Source organism: Halichoerus grypus, chromosome 13, assembly GCF_964656455.1.
Source record: "Halichoerus grypus chromosome 13, mHalGry1.hap1.1, whole genome shotgun sequence".
Lineage (NCBI taxonomy): Eukaryota > Metazoa > Chordata > Mammalia > Carnivora > Phocidae > Halichoerus > Halichoerus grypus.
The window spans coordinates 75,897,304-75,913,757 of NC_135724.1; the positions used below are offsets into that span (position 1 = coordinate 75,897,304).

Consider the following 16,454-nt stretch of genomic DNA (forward strand, 5'->3'; position numbering starts at 1 on the left):
AGCCTTCCGCTGCTGCCGTGGTAACCAGCGCGCCGGTTCCGCTACCGATACGTCATTTCCGGCGCGCCATGCTAGACGCATCCGGGTTCCGGCCGCCGGAGCGGTGAGCTGCTCACCCGGAGCCGGTACTTGTATTTGGTCTGCGGGACCCGGGGGAGGTGAGTGGGGCCGGGGTGCGGGAAGAGACGGGGTGGGGGTGGGGGTCCCCGCCAGTAGGAGTGAGTGAGAGGGACCCACCGAGCCCCTCCGCGAAGCCTGGCTTCAAGCCCCCCTGCTTTCGAGCTCTGCCGCGTAGAACCTGGGGTAAGTTGTCCGACTTTCCTGAGCCTCGTTTTTCTTATCTGGAGCGTGGGAACGCTAACAGTACCCACCTCCTAGAAGTGACTTGATGCTTACATCAGCTCATCAGCCCGAAGCGTCTGGCGAGTACTTCGTACTGCTCCGTGCCCGCGACGTGCGTACTGCTCTGTGCCGAAGGCTCTGTAACTCCTAGCAACCCTTCGGTTATTACGGTGTCCAAGGAGGCCGTGGTATTATTGACTCCCCACCTCCTCTGAGAACATTTCCCTCCTTTTCACTCTTGGGTGAGGTTGGGACCAGCTGCATCCAGCCAGTGTGCCAGTGAGTGCAATAAGTAGGGAGAACCTTGTGACAGAAGCGACCAGAGGTAGTGAACTCCCTGTCCCTGAAGGCTGCTTGCGGCAAGCAACTGGTAGGTGAGAATCACAGTCGCCGGCACGAATTGCAAGTGGTGTCGTGTAGTGCACCGTGCTTGGCACTTCGTGTGTATGTAGTACTGGAGCAGTCACGGAGTACCTGGTAGAGCTGGGATTTGAACTCAGGCTGTGATTTTAGCAGTACTTTGTTAGGTTCCTTCCGTAATCCAGTAATAGTAATGATGATGAACCTAATCTTGGGGCTACAGTAACAGCTATTGTTCCTTGAGCGTTTTTATTCTAAGTGTTTTTTACTTTTCTTTTTTTAAAAGATTTTATTTGTGAGAAAGAGAACATGAGTGGGGGGAGGAAGGGGCAGAGGGAGAGGGAGAAGCAGACTCCCCACCGAGCAGGGAGCCCATGCGGGGTTTCGTCCCAGGACCCTGAGATCATGACCCAAGCCGAAGGCAGACGCTTAACCACCTGAGCCACCCAAGCGCCCCTGAGCTAGGTGTCTTTTAAGCACCATCTCATTTAATCTGGCTCACAGGCATTCTTAGAGGGTGGTAGTATAGTTAATCTACCGTAAGAAAGAGACAGCTGAATCTCATCACCCAGCTACCAGGAGCTGAATTCTCTATGGCAATACGTGGATGTCGGTTAAGGTAGTGTTTATAATTCCTACTGCCTTCAGAAGAGATTCATGTTTTAGTAGGAAAACTTTAAATCTTAGGGTCTCACCAAGTAATATATTTCAGAAAGCATGTTCTAAAAACAATCACTCCTGGGACCGCCAAGGGTCCAGATATAACACAAACAACAACAAAATCTGGGATCCAGGAAAATGCCCACGCCGTTTTTGAGGCAATAATAGAATAACATACGTGGTTATTTTTAGGTGGTTTATATACATGTGAGTGTGTGTGATGTTTTATGGCATTGACTAAGACAGAGAAATAGATGTTTAAGAATCACATATTGTTGGGACCAGTCTTTTGTCCTACCTGTTTAAATAGTGTTTGTTTGCTAAAATATGTTTTTAATGTCTGCTTTATTGAACTGTAACTGATTTTAACAGACTTTGAATTTGGAGGAATTTCGAAGGGAGCAAGGAGCAGGGACTCAGGGAAGCCTACTGCTGCTTCCCCCAGGACTTACCACAGACTGTGTGTGCCTTTTTTATTCCTTTCTTTAGTGGCTGGCCATGTCACTGTCCCACTTGTACCGGGATGGGGAAGGCCACATGGATGATGATGACGATGAGCGGGAGAACTTTGAGATCACCGACTGGGATCTCCAGAATGAATTTAACCCTAACCGGCAGCGCCACTGGCAGACCAAGGAAGAGGCCACCTATGGAGTGTGGGCGGAGAGAGACTCAGACGAAGAGAGGCCCAGCTTTGGAGGCAAACGGTACTGGGCGGCATGGGGCTGCTTCCGCCTTGCTTTAGGGAAGTGGGGAAGATGGAGAGGGGGTTGGGCAGATACCCCACTAAATACACTTCGCTCCTGGCCTTACTGAGTCCCGTAGCTACAACATCAGCTAGGGAAGCCCAGCTTCCTCTTGGGCTGGAGTGCTGCTCTTTTGCTGATTTAACCATCCGTTGGTGTTTAACAAGCAATTATATGTATTAGGTCTTATGCTCCCATTCCTTGCCTTCTGGGAGCCCAGACACTAGAGCATGGAGACAGGCATCCATCGACAATTCCCACAGTGGAAGTTTGTAACTGATTTGGGACCTGAGGGAGAGAGTTTGACCTGTTCTGGATGGTGAGGGAAGATTTCTCTAGAGAAGCGCCCCTTGAGCTTATATGACAGCAGAAGGTAACAAGGGTGGTTGGAGAGGCACGAGTATGCAGAGGCTCTTGAGGGGAGGCAACGGGTGTCCACAGAAGGTTTTGTAGGCTGGAGTGGAGAGAGGGAGAGGGAGCATAGTTTGAGAAGAGGCCCGTGGGTCTGTAGTAAGAGGGCGGATGATGTGGGCAGTGGTTACGTTTGGAGAAGACCTTTTGGTGTGCAGAGTCAGCACGGACCTCCAGCGGAAGAGGGAGCTCTGTGAGGCCAAGACAGGGTCCCTGCAGTGGTGGTGGCAGGGAGATGAGGATTCAGGCCAGCAGTCCTCCTCCTCAGCGTGAGGTCGTGTGTGCACTGGCCACAGCTCACTTGACCAGAGCGTGTAGCGAGTTTGGGTTTGTCTTCCTGTCCCATCTGTGGCCTACAGGCTCCAGCCTGTGGAGACTGTGCCTTTTTCACCGAGGAGCCTGGGGAGAAAGAGTATGGAGATCAGCTGAACCCCTTCTCATCTGACAAGGAAACCTAAAAGATGATAAAGGATCAGAGGTCAAGAATTACGTAACCATAAGATAATAACAGCCAACATTTGTTGGCCCCTTACTTGTTCTGCACTCTTTACGTGCTTGGTATCCTTTACCTTGTGAGAAAAGTACCATTATTATCATCCCCCATTTTACAGATTAAGAAACTGAGGCCAAAAGCACACAGCCAAGCTGTGAGAATCTGGGCCTGACTCCTGAGTTTGGGCTCTTAGCCCCTAAGTTACATTGCATTTTTTAGGTAACAATCCTCTGAGTTCTCTTACTGCCCGTGGGGATGTTTAAAGACAGGTTGGTCATTGTATAAAGAGAACCAAGGTTGATGACATTGTAAGTGCTGTTCTTGGGACAGTCGTGCTCAGCATCGCTACTTTCCATCTCCCGGAGTTAATTTCCTAGGTATTTTACTTTGTTTTCATATACAAATAAAGGTAATGGACTTGAAGTTTTTCTAAGAATTTGGCCGATATAATTGTTCTTTCCATTCATACAATTTCTTTTTTTGTGTTTGATGATTTTTCTCTATCAGAATTTCTTTCTTGCTTGGTTTTTTACTTGAAATAGGGTCCAAAACACATGCTTTTTAAAGTAAGTTAATTTTGAAACATGTAAAAGAAAGTTGCGTTACCACATCATATTTTGCATTTTTTCCTTTCACTTTTATTGAGACATAATCGATGCACTGTTTAAGATCTTATTTTGCATTTTTCATTAGCCTTGCACTGACAAGGTAAGTCTTCAACCATAGCAGGCCACAATGTTCCCAGGAATACAGGAAGCTAGATCTGGGGCCCTTTTGGTATAAGTGAATGTGTTGCTCTTTTAAAATGGATCCCTGGAGGTCCTGTCTTAGGGGTTCTCAGGCCAGCAGAGTTTCCACAAGGGATGCTGCAGAAGGTTCCTTACAGACCCCTGGGGGCTATGTGTTTGCTCGCAGGGCCCGCGACTACTCCGCGCCAGTCAACTTCATCAGTGCAGGCCTCAAGAAAGGGGCAGCAGAGGGGGCTGAGCTGGAAGATTCAGAAGATGAAGAGAAGCCTGTTAAGCAGGATGACTTTCCTAAGGATTTCGGACCCAAGAAGTTAAAGACGGTAGCGTCTTCATCTTAGGCTTGTGACCTTTGTAATGTCCTTGGGAGGTCCTGCAGCCGAAGCATCTCCTACAGGTCGTGGAGGGGGGTGGGGCTCAGCAGAGGCCGGTCGTGTGGGTTTCTCCTCGTGGTGGCGGGTTCCTTGGAGGTGCGAAGTGGGCAGTGCGGTCTCTTTGCTTTCCTAAGACACGGCACAGGTCTATTTTTGGTTCATATGATGCTTTTCATGATGCTCTGACTGCCAGGCCCTTTTCCCGGCATCCAAGCTTGCTTGTTTAGGGTTTTTCTTCTTTTTCTTTATCTTTTTCCATCAACTGAACTTTGGGTTTTTTCCTGCTCAGGGTGGCAATTTTAAACCCAGCCAGAAAGGCTTTGCAGGAGGAACCAAGTCTTTCATGGATTTTGGCAGCTGGGAAAGACACACAAAAGGCATTGGACAGAAGCTTCTTCAGAAGATGGGCTACGTCCCTGGCAGGGGCCTCGGGAAGAATGCACAAGGTAGGGCGCCAGCGCCCTGCAGTCGGGGGAGGGCGGCGAGGTGGAAGAAAGAGGAGCTGTCTGGGGAGTGCCTTGCTTTTTCTCTTTTCACAGTACTTGAACCCCGCAGCCTGCTCTGCCAGCGCCAGACTGTTGTGCCCCTCAGCTGCCTGCTTTCTCACACTCCAACAAAACACTTGTGCTGCAGGAGGAGGAGGCTTAGGCTTTGTAGAAGAAGGCTCAAACAGGCTGCAAACTGATAGGCTTCTTTTGGGCTTATCCAGTGTTTCTTAACAAATGGCTTGTTGCCAGTGTTTACAAATAAGATAATCTTGCCTAAGATTTCCGATTTCGCCTGGTAGGAATGGGTCTTAGCTGCGAGGACAGTGCTCGTGGCCTCCACTGCTCCCTGTCATCTTCTGTCCCGGCAGGCGTCCCTGTCCATGAGTTGTCCTGGGCCCTGGAGGTACAGGCGCCGGCTGTTCCTGCTCAGTTATTTGTCCTTCGGGAATAGCAGTGAAACGGTGTGTGGAGCTTTCTCAACCCTAGAGACCGGAAACCTGGCTAAGCAAACCCCGCTTCGGGGCCTCCACTGGCGCTCAGCAGCCTGCTCTCCCGTCCCCAGGCCCCGCCCACACAGCTCCGCTAACACGTCCCTGGCTCCTTGAGACCGAAGCCCCCCGACCGAGCACTTGGGTCCTTCCTGCAGAACCTTGCTGTCTCTCTCCTTGACCTGTTTCCCGTGAGCTGTCACCAAGTGGCTGGAAACAGTAGTGTCGATAATCCAGATTCCACCCCCTGAGTAGTTGTTCGGGTCACGCCCAGGGTATGTGTTGAACACGTTAGGTGTAGGGAGAGTCCAAGAGCCTCCGTGGAGCTGGAGAAGGTGACCCGGAATGAGAATGAGGGGACTGTCCTAATTCGAGACTGCGACAGAACTAGCTGAAGGGGCGGGCGGGCGGTTTTTGCTGAAATGCTGTAGTCCTGTCTCTAAACCCTTAGAAGACAGTTATTTCTGAGGCTTACGCGTGCCGCAGAGCAAGTGGGAGACGGGAGCTATCGAGTGAAACGGAGGGGGTCTCTCACTGAACTGCTGCTTCAGCTCCCTTCATGCTGTCGATAGAGTCTGACTAATTCACTCGCCTTATCAGAACCTTCCTCCAAATAAAGTGTAGAATTTAGTACATCAGAGTTCCCATTATATGTGAGTAGTTGTCTTTTCTCCCAGTATACCGAAAAAAGAATCCAAGTGGAAGTGAAAATCTGTATTTAGAACATAAATAACCTAATGTCAGCAACCTGTTGTGTGGCCCCGTAAATGCTTAGGGATTTCACATCCCACGGAACCTGAACAGTGTTCCAGGGGCAGAGAAGAGCCTTCCTTCCTGGGTTGTGTTACTTCTGTGTCAGGACTAAGGAAGGGTGGTTCCACTGACGGCTTGTCCAAATACAGGAATCCCTGTGATCTGAAGTCGTTTATCTTTTGCTGAAATGTGCCAGGTATCATTAACCCCATCGAAGCCAAGCAGAGAAAGGGAAAAGGTGCCGTGGGAGCTTATGGCTCAGAGCGGACCACTCAGTCCCTGCAAGACTTCCCCGTGGTTGACTCCGAAGAAGAAGCCGAAGAGGTAAGTGGAAGCCGGAGTCCCGGTGGGTGCCGTTTCTGACCGTGGTTAGTTTGCGCGGTCGCTCACTCATCCCGTCGGTCCCCAGGTGTCTGTGGCGCAGCTGTGCGTCGGGCTGTACCGCGAGGAGCGGCTTGGTGTCGCACTGCTCCGGCCACAGAAGGGGCCGGCTCTCCTGACCGAGATGCTCTCTCCCCCTTTGCATTTACGAGGGAAAGCAGGAGGCTGCAGAGACACACGTTGTCACTGTACTTGTCACCGAGCCTGTCCTTTTGCCGAGGCAGCAGGTGTCTGATCGTGTAGCGATGACTGCTCGGAGTCAGGGGCCCTGGGGCCACGGGGAGCAGGCACGCGACGGACGGGAGTGGGTGAGCCAGGTGTGAGGCGGCGACGAGCGCCGGGCCCGAGGTGAACAGGCGAGGGCTGGGCTGTCCGATCGGGTGGTTTCTGTGCGGCTCCAGGCGGCTGTTGCTATAAATGTGGGCCCAGCAGTGCTTGATCTTCGGATCTGCCTGAAGTAGAAGTCCAGATTTTTTTTAAGGAAAAAAAGTACGAGTTTTAAACCAGTGTGAGGAAAACAGAAGGACAAGCACAAAACCCACTTCTGTGGGCTGGACTCCTACTGCCCTCAGACCGAGTTTCCTTCTCTGCTGCAGATCTTCCTACAGAAAAGTTTTGCAAACCCTGATTACAAAAGGTTTCTTTGCCTTAAGACTCAGGGCCCTGCTTATCTACCTTCATTTTAAATCAAAACCAAGATTTTGTGTACTTAAAAAAATACTTTGTATCGTTTTCTAAGTTTTGCACGAGGTGAATTTAGAACTAGCGTAGTGCCCGCCCATAGTAGATGCTCCGTAAGCGTGGCCTTTGTCTGGGTGATTCTCTTTCCAGTCTGGAGTACCTGCTTTCGGAACCTTCTCATTTCTAAGAGGGGCTGGGTGTTGGGGGGGTCTCAGGAGATGGTTTCAGTATCACACAGGCACACTGCTTAGCACAGAACCTGCTGTAAATCTAAGACCACACCTAGTGAAGGTCTGTGAATGGTCTCCGTGACCCCACTTGCTGTAAAAAGCAGCCTTTCTTGTTTCACTGACTACCTCCCTCTGCTTCAGGAGTTTCAGAAAGAGCTGAGCCAGTGGAGGAAAGACCCCAGTGGAAGCAAGAAGAAGCCCAAATACTCATATAAGACAGTAGAAGAGTTGAAGGCCAAGGGCAGGATTAGCAAGAAGCTTGCTGCCCCGCAGAAGGAGCTTTCTCAGGTCAAGGTAAGGGGGCCCTTGGTTCTGGTCTGGGATGGGCCCTGGGAAACACAGGTAATGCACACCCAAGTCAGGTCAATCACTGAACATTCCTTCGGGTCATGTCGGGTCTTCTGTCTCGGTTTTTCTCTGAGTTTTTTTACTGGGCAGTAGCGTGCTCCCATTCCCTGCACTTGCATGTCCAGGGAGAGCTGTCGCGATCCGAGGGCCAGGCGCTCCTCATGGCGCACCCGTGGTGCATGAGACAGACAGCGGCCCCTTCTTCCTGAAGCGACAGACCGTGAACTTCACATTTCCATGATTAAAAACGCAGTGTGAAGATGGTTTTTAGTTGAGTGTGTAATTCCAGAGAATGTACTAGAATATTTGGTCCTACTTGTGTGGCTAGACCTTTAGCTGTTTTCTGGTTTGGTTTGGGGCTGGCTAGTGTGTATGTGAAGCCTTGTCTTTGTTTCAGACATTTTCTAAGGATTCTTAGAAGTACAATCAGCGGATTGAAAATTGGAAGTTTTTTTAAGGCTTTTGAATACTGGGAAAGGGTGCAGTAACTCAGCCTGTGACTAGGAGTGCAGGAGAGTGTCCTCGGGGCATACCAGCATGGAGTGTTTCCCGTTTTAAGAATTGATTAAATTTTCAACCGCCCTTACGTGTATATAGTCCTGGGTTTTCTGCCACTCCCCCGAGTAGCCAGAGAACCACAGTGACAGTTGTCTGTTGCAGTTTGGCGTGGGAGTGTGTGTGTGTGTTTTGTGCATCAGATTCCTGGCGGGGAGGACCGATAAGCCATGAAGCTGTGCAGGTCCTAGCGTAGGGGGGAGAGAGAGAGAGAGAGTGTGTTTCGTGTGTGTGTTCTGTGCATCAGATTCCTGGCGGGGAGGACCGATAGGCTATGAAGCTGCACAGGTCCTAGCCAGAGATTTGGAGTTAGGAGATGCAGGCAGGGCCTGAGAAGTACCGTGTTTGTCTTTCTCCAGCTGATTCTAACGCACGTGGCCTTGGGCGACATGCTCACTTCCTGTGCGGATGGATGGCTGTGTCTCAGTACGCTGTATATTCCAGTTTCCTCCGTTTTCTTGAAATGCTCATTTCCTAAGGTGTCCTTGTCCAGTCACTGTTTTCTTGTGTTTCATTTTGTTTTTAAATCAAAAAACAAATAATTACAGAGCAGTGTGTGGTACCATTTAGGGAATTAGGAAACACAGAGGCAAAAATACTCTTTTCCTTCCTTTCCCATAGATGACTAGTTTTAACACCTTGATGCATGTCCTTCTGGATCTTTTTTCTTTGCCTGAATATACATTTTTTATGACACAATGTGATGGTCTGATCGCTTATGCCGTTTTAGTGCCGGCTTCGGTCAGTGCAGCCGCTCCTTGGCCGTAGAACTAGGTTTTCTTCTCAGCTAAGTAGTCTGTGCTCCGAGGGACCAGTCTGGATGTGCCGGCTGCGTCCGGCGGTCCCCCCCCCATCCCCCTCGGAGGCGCGCGCTGACCCGCCGCCCCCACGCACTCCCAGGTCATCGACATGACGGGCCGGGAGCAGAAGGTCTACTACAGCTACAGCCAGATCAGCCACAAGCACAGCGTCCCCGATGACGGGCTGCCGCCGCAGGCCCAGCAGCCGCCCCAGCCCGGCAAAGAGGCCAAGGCGCCAGGCTTCGCGCTGCCCGAGCTGGAGCACAACCTGCAGCTGCTCATCGACCTCACGGAGCAGGAGATCATCCAGAGCGACCGGCAGCTGCAGTACGAGCGGGACATGGTGGTCAACCTGTCGCACGAGCTGGACAAGATGTCGGAGGTCCTGGAGCATGAGGAGCGGGTCATCGCGAACCTCAGCAAGGTCCTGGAGATGGTGGAGGAGTGCGAGCGGCGCCTGCAGCCCGGCTGCAGCGACCCCCTCACCCTGGACGAGTGTGCCCGCGTCTTCGAGACCCTGCAAGACAAGTACTACGAGGAGTACAGGATGTCTGACCGCGTGGACCTCGCCGTGGCCATTGTCTACCCGCTCATGAAGGAGTACTTCAGGGAGTGGGACCCGCTGAAGGTGAGTGGCTGGCGAGAGGAGCCCCTCCGCTCCTGCCCGGGGTGCAGGGGTGAGGCTGCGCGGGGCAGGGCGGCTGCGTCACGGCCGCGTCTCTCCGCAGGACTGCGCGTATGGCACTGAGGTCATCTCCAAGTGGAAGAGCCTCCTGGAGAACGACCAGCTCTTATCCCACGGTGGGCAGGACCTGTCGGCAGATGCCTTTCACAGGTACTGCGCGGGGACCGGGAGGAAGATGATGCTGGGGAGGGCGGGGACCGGCCCTGCTCTGGGTCTTTCCGTTCACTCACCCCCCCTGCACCCGTCAGTGTCACGCACAGGCTGGGCGCCGGCCTTGCCCTGGGAGTAAGGCAGACAGCCTGTCTGCAGCGAGGGGAAAGGGCAGGTGGAGGGGAGAGAAGCGGACAGACAAGGCCAGGGATGGAGAACAGAAAGGACACGCCCCCGTTTGGGGTGGCGGGAGTAGTTGGAAGCAGAGGTCTCTGAGAGGAGGTGACATTTGAGCTGTGACCCTTGAGGTGAGTCATCAGCTGCGCACAGCTCCAGCGGGAAGGCAGGCCGTCCCTGGAGAGGGGACCCTTGTGACCCCACAGCAACCCTCCCAGGCAGGCGGGTTCTGGCAGGGGGCCCCAGGCCCTGCGGATGAGCAGGCAGCTGGGCGAGCAGGGATGAGGCAGGTGCAGGTCTGGCCGGTGTGGGGACTGGCCTGGTGGTTTGCTGTGTTTGCATTTCCACGCCTTTTTCTTTCTTATTCCGGAGAGCTGGTGGCGGTGTACTCGGTCTGCTTTGAAACCTATCTGTGCAGTTAGCCTGCCCTCTGCCTCTCCCCCACAGGCTGATATGGGAAGTCTGGATGCCTTTCGTTCGAAATATCGTCACCCAGTGGCAGCCAAGGAACTGTGACCCGATGGTGGACTTTTTGGACAGCTGGGTGCACATTATTCCCGTGTGGATCTTAGATAACATCCTGGACCAGCTCATCTTCCCCAAGCTGCAGAAGGAGGTAGGGCCCTGAGTCGTGGGGGACAGCCGGCAGCAGTAACCAGGGGCCCTTCTCCGCTCTCAGTACTGTCAGAAGGCCTGGAATGAACAGAATCTGCTGACACGGTTACCATCCTATGGGTAACTCCAGTCCTTTTGTCGGCACCTTCCCCCCAGAGCCTCCCTATTTAAGTAGGGAATTCATTTTCTTGGTTTTTCTAATGCAAGCAGAATCTGCTATTTCGGAGATTCCGTGCAGTTGCCCGGGGATATTAGTTTGGTTGTGCAGAGGCCTCTGGGCCTTCGTGCCTTCGGCCACACGGTGCATCTGGAACTGCTGCTTTGTCCCACGCCTTCTGCAGGTGGAAAACTGGAACCCGCTGACGGACACTGTGCCTATCCACTCCTGGGTCCACCCGTGGCTGCCCCTCATGCAAGCGCGCCTGGAGCCCCTCTACTCCCCCATCCGCAGCAAGCTGTCCAGCGCCCTGCAGAAGTGGCACCCCAGTGACTCGTCCGCCAAGCTCATCCTGCAGCCCTGGAAAGACGTGTTCACCCCGGGCTCCTGGGAAGCGTTCATGGTCAAGAACATAGTACCCAAGCTGGGTGAGGAAATGGGGAAAGGGCATTAGGTCCATCAGCTTTGGTGCGCTGGTTTCTCTGGCCAGCGGTAAGGATCCGTGCTTCTTGAAACACGGGCTTGGAGCTCCATGAGAAAGCCAAAGACGCGGTATTGCTCGCCCCAGGAAGTGCCGTTTGCGCTCAGAGGTGGAACATGAATGTACCCGGGGTTCTGACGGCATCGGCGGCCTCAGACTCTGCAGGCCCCTCCTGGTTCCTAATTGGTGTGTTTGGGCTTCTGGTAACATGCGAGGCACTGGTGTTCTGAGATTTTTGTGGTATTTGATTTTAAGTACATACTAATTATTTCTGGGTTATAGAAGAAAAGGTTTTTAAGAATTGCCATGTCAAGAGCTTAAAATTGATGGATAAAAGCAGATTTAGGCCACTGTTGTCCAATAAGGATTTTGCTCTGTGCTTCTGTGACTTTGCCTTAAAGCCTGGGCTGCTTTTGCAGGGATGTGTCTCGGGGAGTTGGTCATTAACCCCCACCAGCAGCACATGGATGCTTTTTACTGGGTCATCGACTGGGAAGGAATGATCTCTGTGTCCAGCCTGGTGGGGCTGCTCGAGAAACACTTCTTCCCTAAGTGGCTTCAGGTACACCCTCCTTTGCTAATTTGGGGGGCGGGGTGGGATGGAGGCAGGGAGGATTACACTTAATTTTCTGCCCACATCTGACTGTAGGAGCTTGATCCTTGGACAGCTGTCAGGTTGTGCTATCACCCAGAACAAAACTGAGCAGTAATCCCAGCAACCACCACTTGTGAACATACGCCATGTGCCAGATGCTAAGCAGCTCTTGTGCGTTCCCTCCACTCCTCACACCACACCTTTAGGGTGGGGGTGGGGGAACTGTCGTAGCCCTGTTGTTTAGAGGCAGAAGTTCAGGGAGTTTACATTCAGGAGTGCTTAGCTGCCAAGCTGACTCCAAATTCTACATTCTGAATGCTTCTGTTCAGCCCCTGTAAACCCCTACGAGTGTTACCAGCTTATAGGACCACGATCAAAACAAAACAAATGGCCCCTTGGGAAGTTTTGCTCCCATTCGCCCCCATTGGGGATGCAAGTTTCCGGTTTCTTTTTGGCAGGTGCTATGCTCTTGGCTCAGTAACAGCCCGAATTATGAGGAGATCACCAAGTGGTACCTGGGTTGGAAGTCCATGTTCTCAGACCAAGTGCTGGCACACCCATCTGTCAAGGACAAATTTAACGAAGCACTGGACATCATGAACAGGGCAGTGTCCTCCAACGTTGGTGAGTAGGGATTCCGCTTTGGATGTCCTGGTCCTGAGCGCCGCATTTCTGAACACGTAAATGACACAGAAGCAAGAGTTTCCGGGTGCCTGTGGGCTGTCCGCTCTAACACGACTCTTCCCCACCAGACCCCCTGCCCAGCTCTGCCAGCCCTGGGAGGGGCATAGGGCCCTGAGTCTGACTGCAGCAGGATTCACACTAGGGGGGAGCCTGCCTCTAGGACCCCCTTCCAGGCTCGTTGGCACACCTGTGAGGAGCTCAGGGAGCTGTGTGAGTGGAACAGCTCGCCACACAGAGCCGGGGTACAGCCTGACCCCTAGCAGTTGCCTCTCCTCGCCTGGCCTATTTTATTTACTTATGAAACAGTCATAGTGCCTACTTCTACATGTTCTTAAAAACCTAGAGGGGTGACATGAGCCACAGTCTGGAGACCGCTTTGCAAGTGGTGTCTTTGTTGTCTCAGAAGTAGGCAGGTGACTGTCCCCGTAATACCCATCCCCAGCTTCTGACCAGGTGAGTCACTGCCTGGGTCAGTGTGCTTGCATCGCAACACAAAGGCCACTGTGGTACCCAGGCCAGCCCTGCTTCACAGAGAAGCTCCACAAGGCCGAGAGCTAGTTCAAGGTCACACAGCGAGAATGGCAGGTGGGACTGTAATTTCTATTTCCTGAACTTTTAGTCCTTTGAGCCTATTACATGAAGAGGGAGTTCATAGAGTATATATTCTGTTGAACGAGGCAGATAGACTTCTCCGCTCTCTCTCATCCAGGCCCCTCAGTGGGCCATCCCCATTTTCATACTCTCTAGAAACTCTCCCTCGGCTGCCCCAGCCCCAGGCCGCCGCCTAGAGCTGTTCCCATCTGTTTCCCTCAGCACTGGACACTTGTGGCCCTGTATTGTCCTTCAGCATCTATCTGAGCTCCCCAATGCATTCTAATATCTTCCAGGGCTGGGGCCTCTATTGGAGAAGCTAAAAGTAGAACTAGGCTAGGCCGTGTGTTGTCAAGGTTTCCAGTCCTGGAAGGATCAGTCTCTTGCAGTAATTCCTGTGAATCATTTCTCTGGTTACTACCATTAGCCAGAAACCTTCAGACTAATTTTTGTACGAAAGCAGGAATGGTCTGAACTTGCCGAAGCTACTTGCCATCTGCCTTCGTGCTTTGTGTCTGAGGCCCAGCTGCCCCTCGCTGAGTCACAAGTGGGGTTGGCCAAATCCGTGTGCGTTTCTGTGCGGTTGGAACCCCTCTCCTCACCCCCCGCCCCTCTGGCTCTCCCAGGTGCCTACATGCAGCCCGGAGCGCGGGAGAACATAGCCTACCTCACGCACACGGAGCGGAGGAAGGACTTCCAGTACGAGGCCATGCAGGAGCGACGGGAGGCTGAGAACATGGCCCAGAGGGGCATCGGCGTGGCTGCCAGCTCCGTGCCCATGAACTTTAAGGACCTCATTGAGACCAAGGCTGAGGAGCACAACATCGTGTTCATGCCGGTCATCGGGAAGCGACACGAAGGGAAGCAGCTCTACACCTTTGGCCGCATCGTCATCTACATCGACCGGGGAGTGGTGTTCGTCCAGGGCGAGAAGACCTGGGTGCCCACCTCCCTGCAGAGCCTGATTGACATGGCCAAGTAGAGGGGGCAGGCTGGACCTTGCACCGGAGAGGGGACATGCTCATGAATAAATGGTATTTTAAACCGCCTTAGAAAGAGTACTCTCCATCCCGGAGATATTCCTGGTCAGGTCGCCCAGAAAGGACATGAAGCGTACAGCTACAGAGAGGCGCGTCGGTCTTTATACTGAGCCCTTCCGCAGCGCCCTCCGAGGCCACCCTCCTGGTCGTCTCTGGTGGCAGCTGCTCCTGCCTCAGCCAGCAGCCAGCACGTCACAGCGGGGTTAGGTGTTTAGCAGCTGAAGGAGCTCTTGTCTTGTTCCTGATGATTTCAAGGTCCTCGCAGTCCTCATAGTCTGGCTCTTCCCGAAACGCCCACGTGTCCGTGGGCAGTTGTTGTAGCTTCTGTACGGGGAACCAGTGGATGGAGGTATCGTTAAATATGTCCGTGTACTGCGAAGTCTCAGGCAGCTTACGCTCCTCCAGTCCTTCCAAAATCTAAGCAGGAAAGTTCAAGTGTAAATACACAACCCTGACAGTCACAGTAAACCCCACACTAATGGGTGCCATTTATTGGTCACCCCCAGATTACCCTTTTTAAAAAAAGAAAATGAGGACTAGGATATGTTGACTTAGTGCTTCTGTGATGAACTGGAAACTCCAAGGGCGGTGAGTATGTGGGACTGATACCGAGAATGAAGGACAGGTCCTTGCTTCCTGGAACACAGAGCTATCGAGAAAGCTCGTGGACTACAGTAACTTCCCCCTGCCCTCGTGAGCCCCTCGAGCTTCCTCCCAAACGTGTAAGGCAGAATTCACATAACGGGGAAATGGTCTGGTTTCACACCCTTTTCCATCCCAGCCCCTTCATTTACACAGATACCTTTGCAATGTAGGAATAATTTTTCTGTAGAATCCTGGCTGGCAACCTAGAAATTAAAAAAACAAACAACAAGCCCAGCATGATTAGGAGGTATGGGAGGGTTTTATCTAACTTAAGACATTGCAGAAACGCAAAGTAGTTTAAAGACAACAAACATTTTAAAAAGGGGGAACGTGCAGTGGGTTCAGTAATCCGTAGAAAACGTGAATGCCCCATCACCACCCCTTCTGCCCAGGGAGGAGTGACGGCGGACACCTAAGGCGTGTGCAGCTGAGAGCAAATGGTTTCCCCCACTTTTAGAAAACACTTGTACGTCCTAAGGGAAGGGAGGAATTCTTGGCAAACAGGTCTTAACTCTGCAGCTTGACTGGGGGCTGGTGTCCCTGTCTAACCCTGTCCGCTTTCCTATGGACCAGCGTCTCCTGCGTGTGGGTCTGTCGGGAAGGCCCCCGCCCCGGCCTGGCGGGACCTCTGCACGCCCAGGCTCACCTTTCCTCGAGTCCTCTGAAGCTGTTCCCGATGATGAGCATCTTGGCGAGGGCGTCTACCGACCAGTTTCCCCACAGAAGGTTGTTGTACAGGGCTGTGCCGCAGTGGGGCATGTAGAAGACAGTGGGCTCGCCGCCGACGCTCCGTCTGCCTTCCTGCGGGGACGGCCGCGCGGTGAGAGCCACAGCGTGAGCCCCTCTGCTCCTCCCGGGAGGTGGGCGCGGGGGGACACATCCGGGAGGGGCGGAGCCCTCTCACCACGAAGTGATCACAGTGTCCTGACGTGAGGGGACCCACGCTAGCCACCCTTACTGTGCGCAGTTCACAACGTGTAGCGGGTCACGCCGCACGCCTTAGACTTCCACGGACTCCTGCGTCCCTTACAGCAGCCCCTCCGCAGGAAACCAGCAGCTGCGAGGGAGGCACGCTGCCACCACGTGGAAACAAAGCCCTTCCTTCGCCAACAGTTAGGTTATAATGTGGCCTGAAATTCACACATGATGTGGGCCCCAAAGTCGGGAAATGGTGAGGTCCAGAAAGAACTTGTGTTTACTGAACAGATGTGGGCCCCACGAACACAGGAAGCTCTGCTTCAGCAGAGGGGCTTCTTGGGTCCGAGACAGCAAGGGCAGGAGGGGTAGCCACGGTTACTGTCCCCATGGACTGTGCTTGGTCAGCCTCCGGGCCGCCTGGGTCCCCTTCTGCAGACGCCTATCACAGTCAGTCCCTTCCAAATGTCCCCTGGGGGACACAACGGCCCCTCCTGAGGACCGTGGCTCCACAGCGGGACCCGTGGCAGGGACGCAGGCCCTGCCTCCCCTGGGCCTCTCCGCTCTGCACGCTCCTCCCTTCTGTTCACCACAAACAGGCAGGAGCCAGCCTGGGTCCATCCGGCCAACTCCTGGTGGGCTTGCAATCCCAGCGCCGACCCAGAAAACCTTCCTCCAGCCCCTCAAACGGCGCGGAGTGCCTTCCCCTCTCTGTTCCGCTCACCACGTACTTGTTGACAGGCCACACGCCCTGATGGGAACCTGGGCCCCTGGACACTGGGACTGCATCTATCTTGGCCTCCCGCCAAAGTCCTTGCCCCGCACAGAGCAGGCACTCAGGAAAGATGACGTGAGTGGAGGGG

At 53.2% G+C, this 16,454-nt stretch overlaps 2 protein-coding genes across 4 annotated transcripts in view; one reads left to right on the plus strand and one right to left on the minus strand.

Moving 5' to 3' along the window:
* On the plus strand, positions 1–14,047 carry TFIP11 (tuftelin interacting protein 11). 2 transcript variants are annotated; one of them, XM_036105174.2, is made up of 13 exons: positions 1–158; positions 1,852–2,069; positions 3,928–4,081; positions 4,422–4,578; positions 6,058–6,185; positions 7,295–7,447; positions 8,957–9,484; positions 9,585–9,691; positions 10,316–10,484; positions 10,825–11,068; positions 11,541–11,683; positions 12,175–12,340; positions 13,618–14,047. In XM_036105174.2, the coding sequence occupies exons 2-13, from the start codon at positions 1,861–1,863 to the stop codon at positions 13,971–13,973; spliced, it is 2,514 nt and encodes an 837-aa protein (XP_035961067.1). In that variant the 5' UTR covers positions 1–158; positions 1,852–1,860; the 3' UTR covers positions 13,974–14,047. The 2 variants fall into 2 exon arrangements, with proteins under 2 accessions (XP_035961067.1, XP_077916953.1); XM_078060827.1 differs by having other exon boundaries at positions 85–125.
* SRRD (SRR1 domain containing) overlaps positions 3,626–16,454 on the minus strand; it is a 27,728-nt gene continuing 14,899 nt past the window's right edge. Inside the window, exons 5-7 of one of the 2 annotated variants that reach the window (XM_036105187.2) lie at positions 15,323–15,477; positions 14,834–14,879; positions 14,112–14,448 (exon numbers count right to left, since the gene is read on the minus strand). In XM_036105187.2, the coding sequence (XP_035961080.1) occupies positions 14,224–14,448; positions 14,834–14,879; positions 15,323–15,477 (426 nt within the window). In that variant the 3' untranslated portion in view covers positions 14,112–14,223. Of the gene's footprint in view, positions 6,695–14,111; positions 14,449–14,833; positions 14,880–15,322; positions 15,478–16,454 lie in introns of those variants that run through there. The other variant, XM_078060834.1, reaches the window with a different exon arrangement.

Bases quoted from the DNA above. Each gene is read 5' to 3' on its own strand.
- TFIP11 (XM_036105174.2), top strand. From the start codon at position 1,861: ATGTCACTGTCCCACTTGTACCGGGATGGGGAAGGCCACATGGATGAT. The intron at 10,485-10,824 runs GTAGGGCCCTGA...CGCCTTCTGCAG, and splicing joins TCCCCAAGCTGCAGAAGGAG to GTGGAAAACTGGAACCCGCT. The intron at 12,341-13,617 runs GTGAGTAGGGAT...TGGCTCTCCCAG, and splicing joins GGCAGTGTCCTCCAACGTTG to GTGCCTACATGCAGCCCGGA.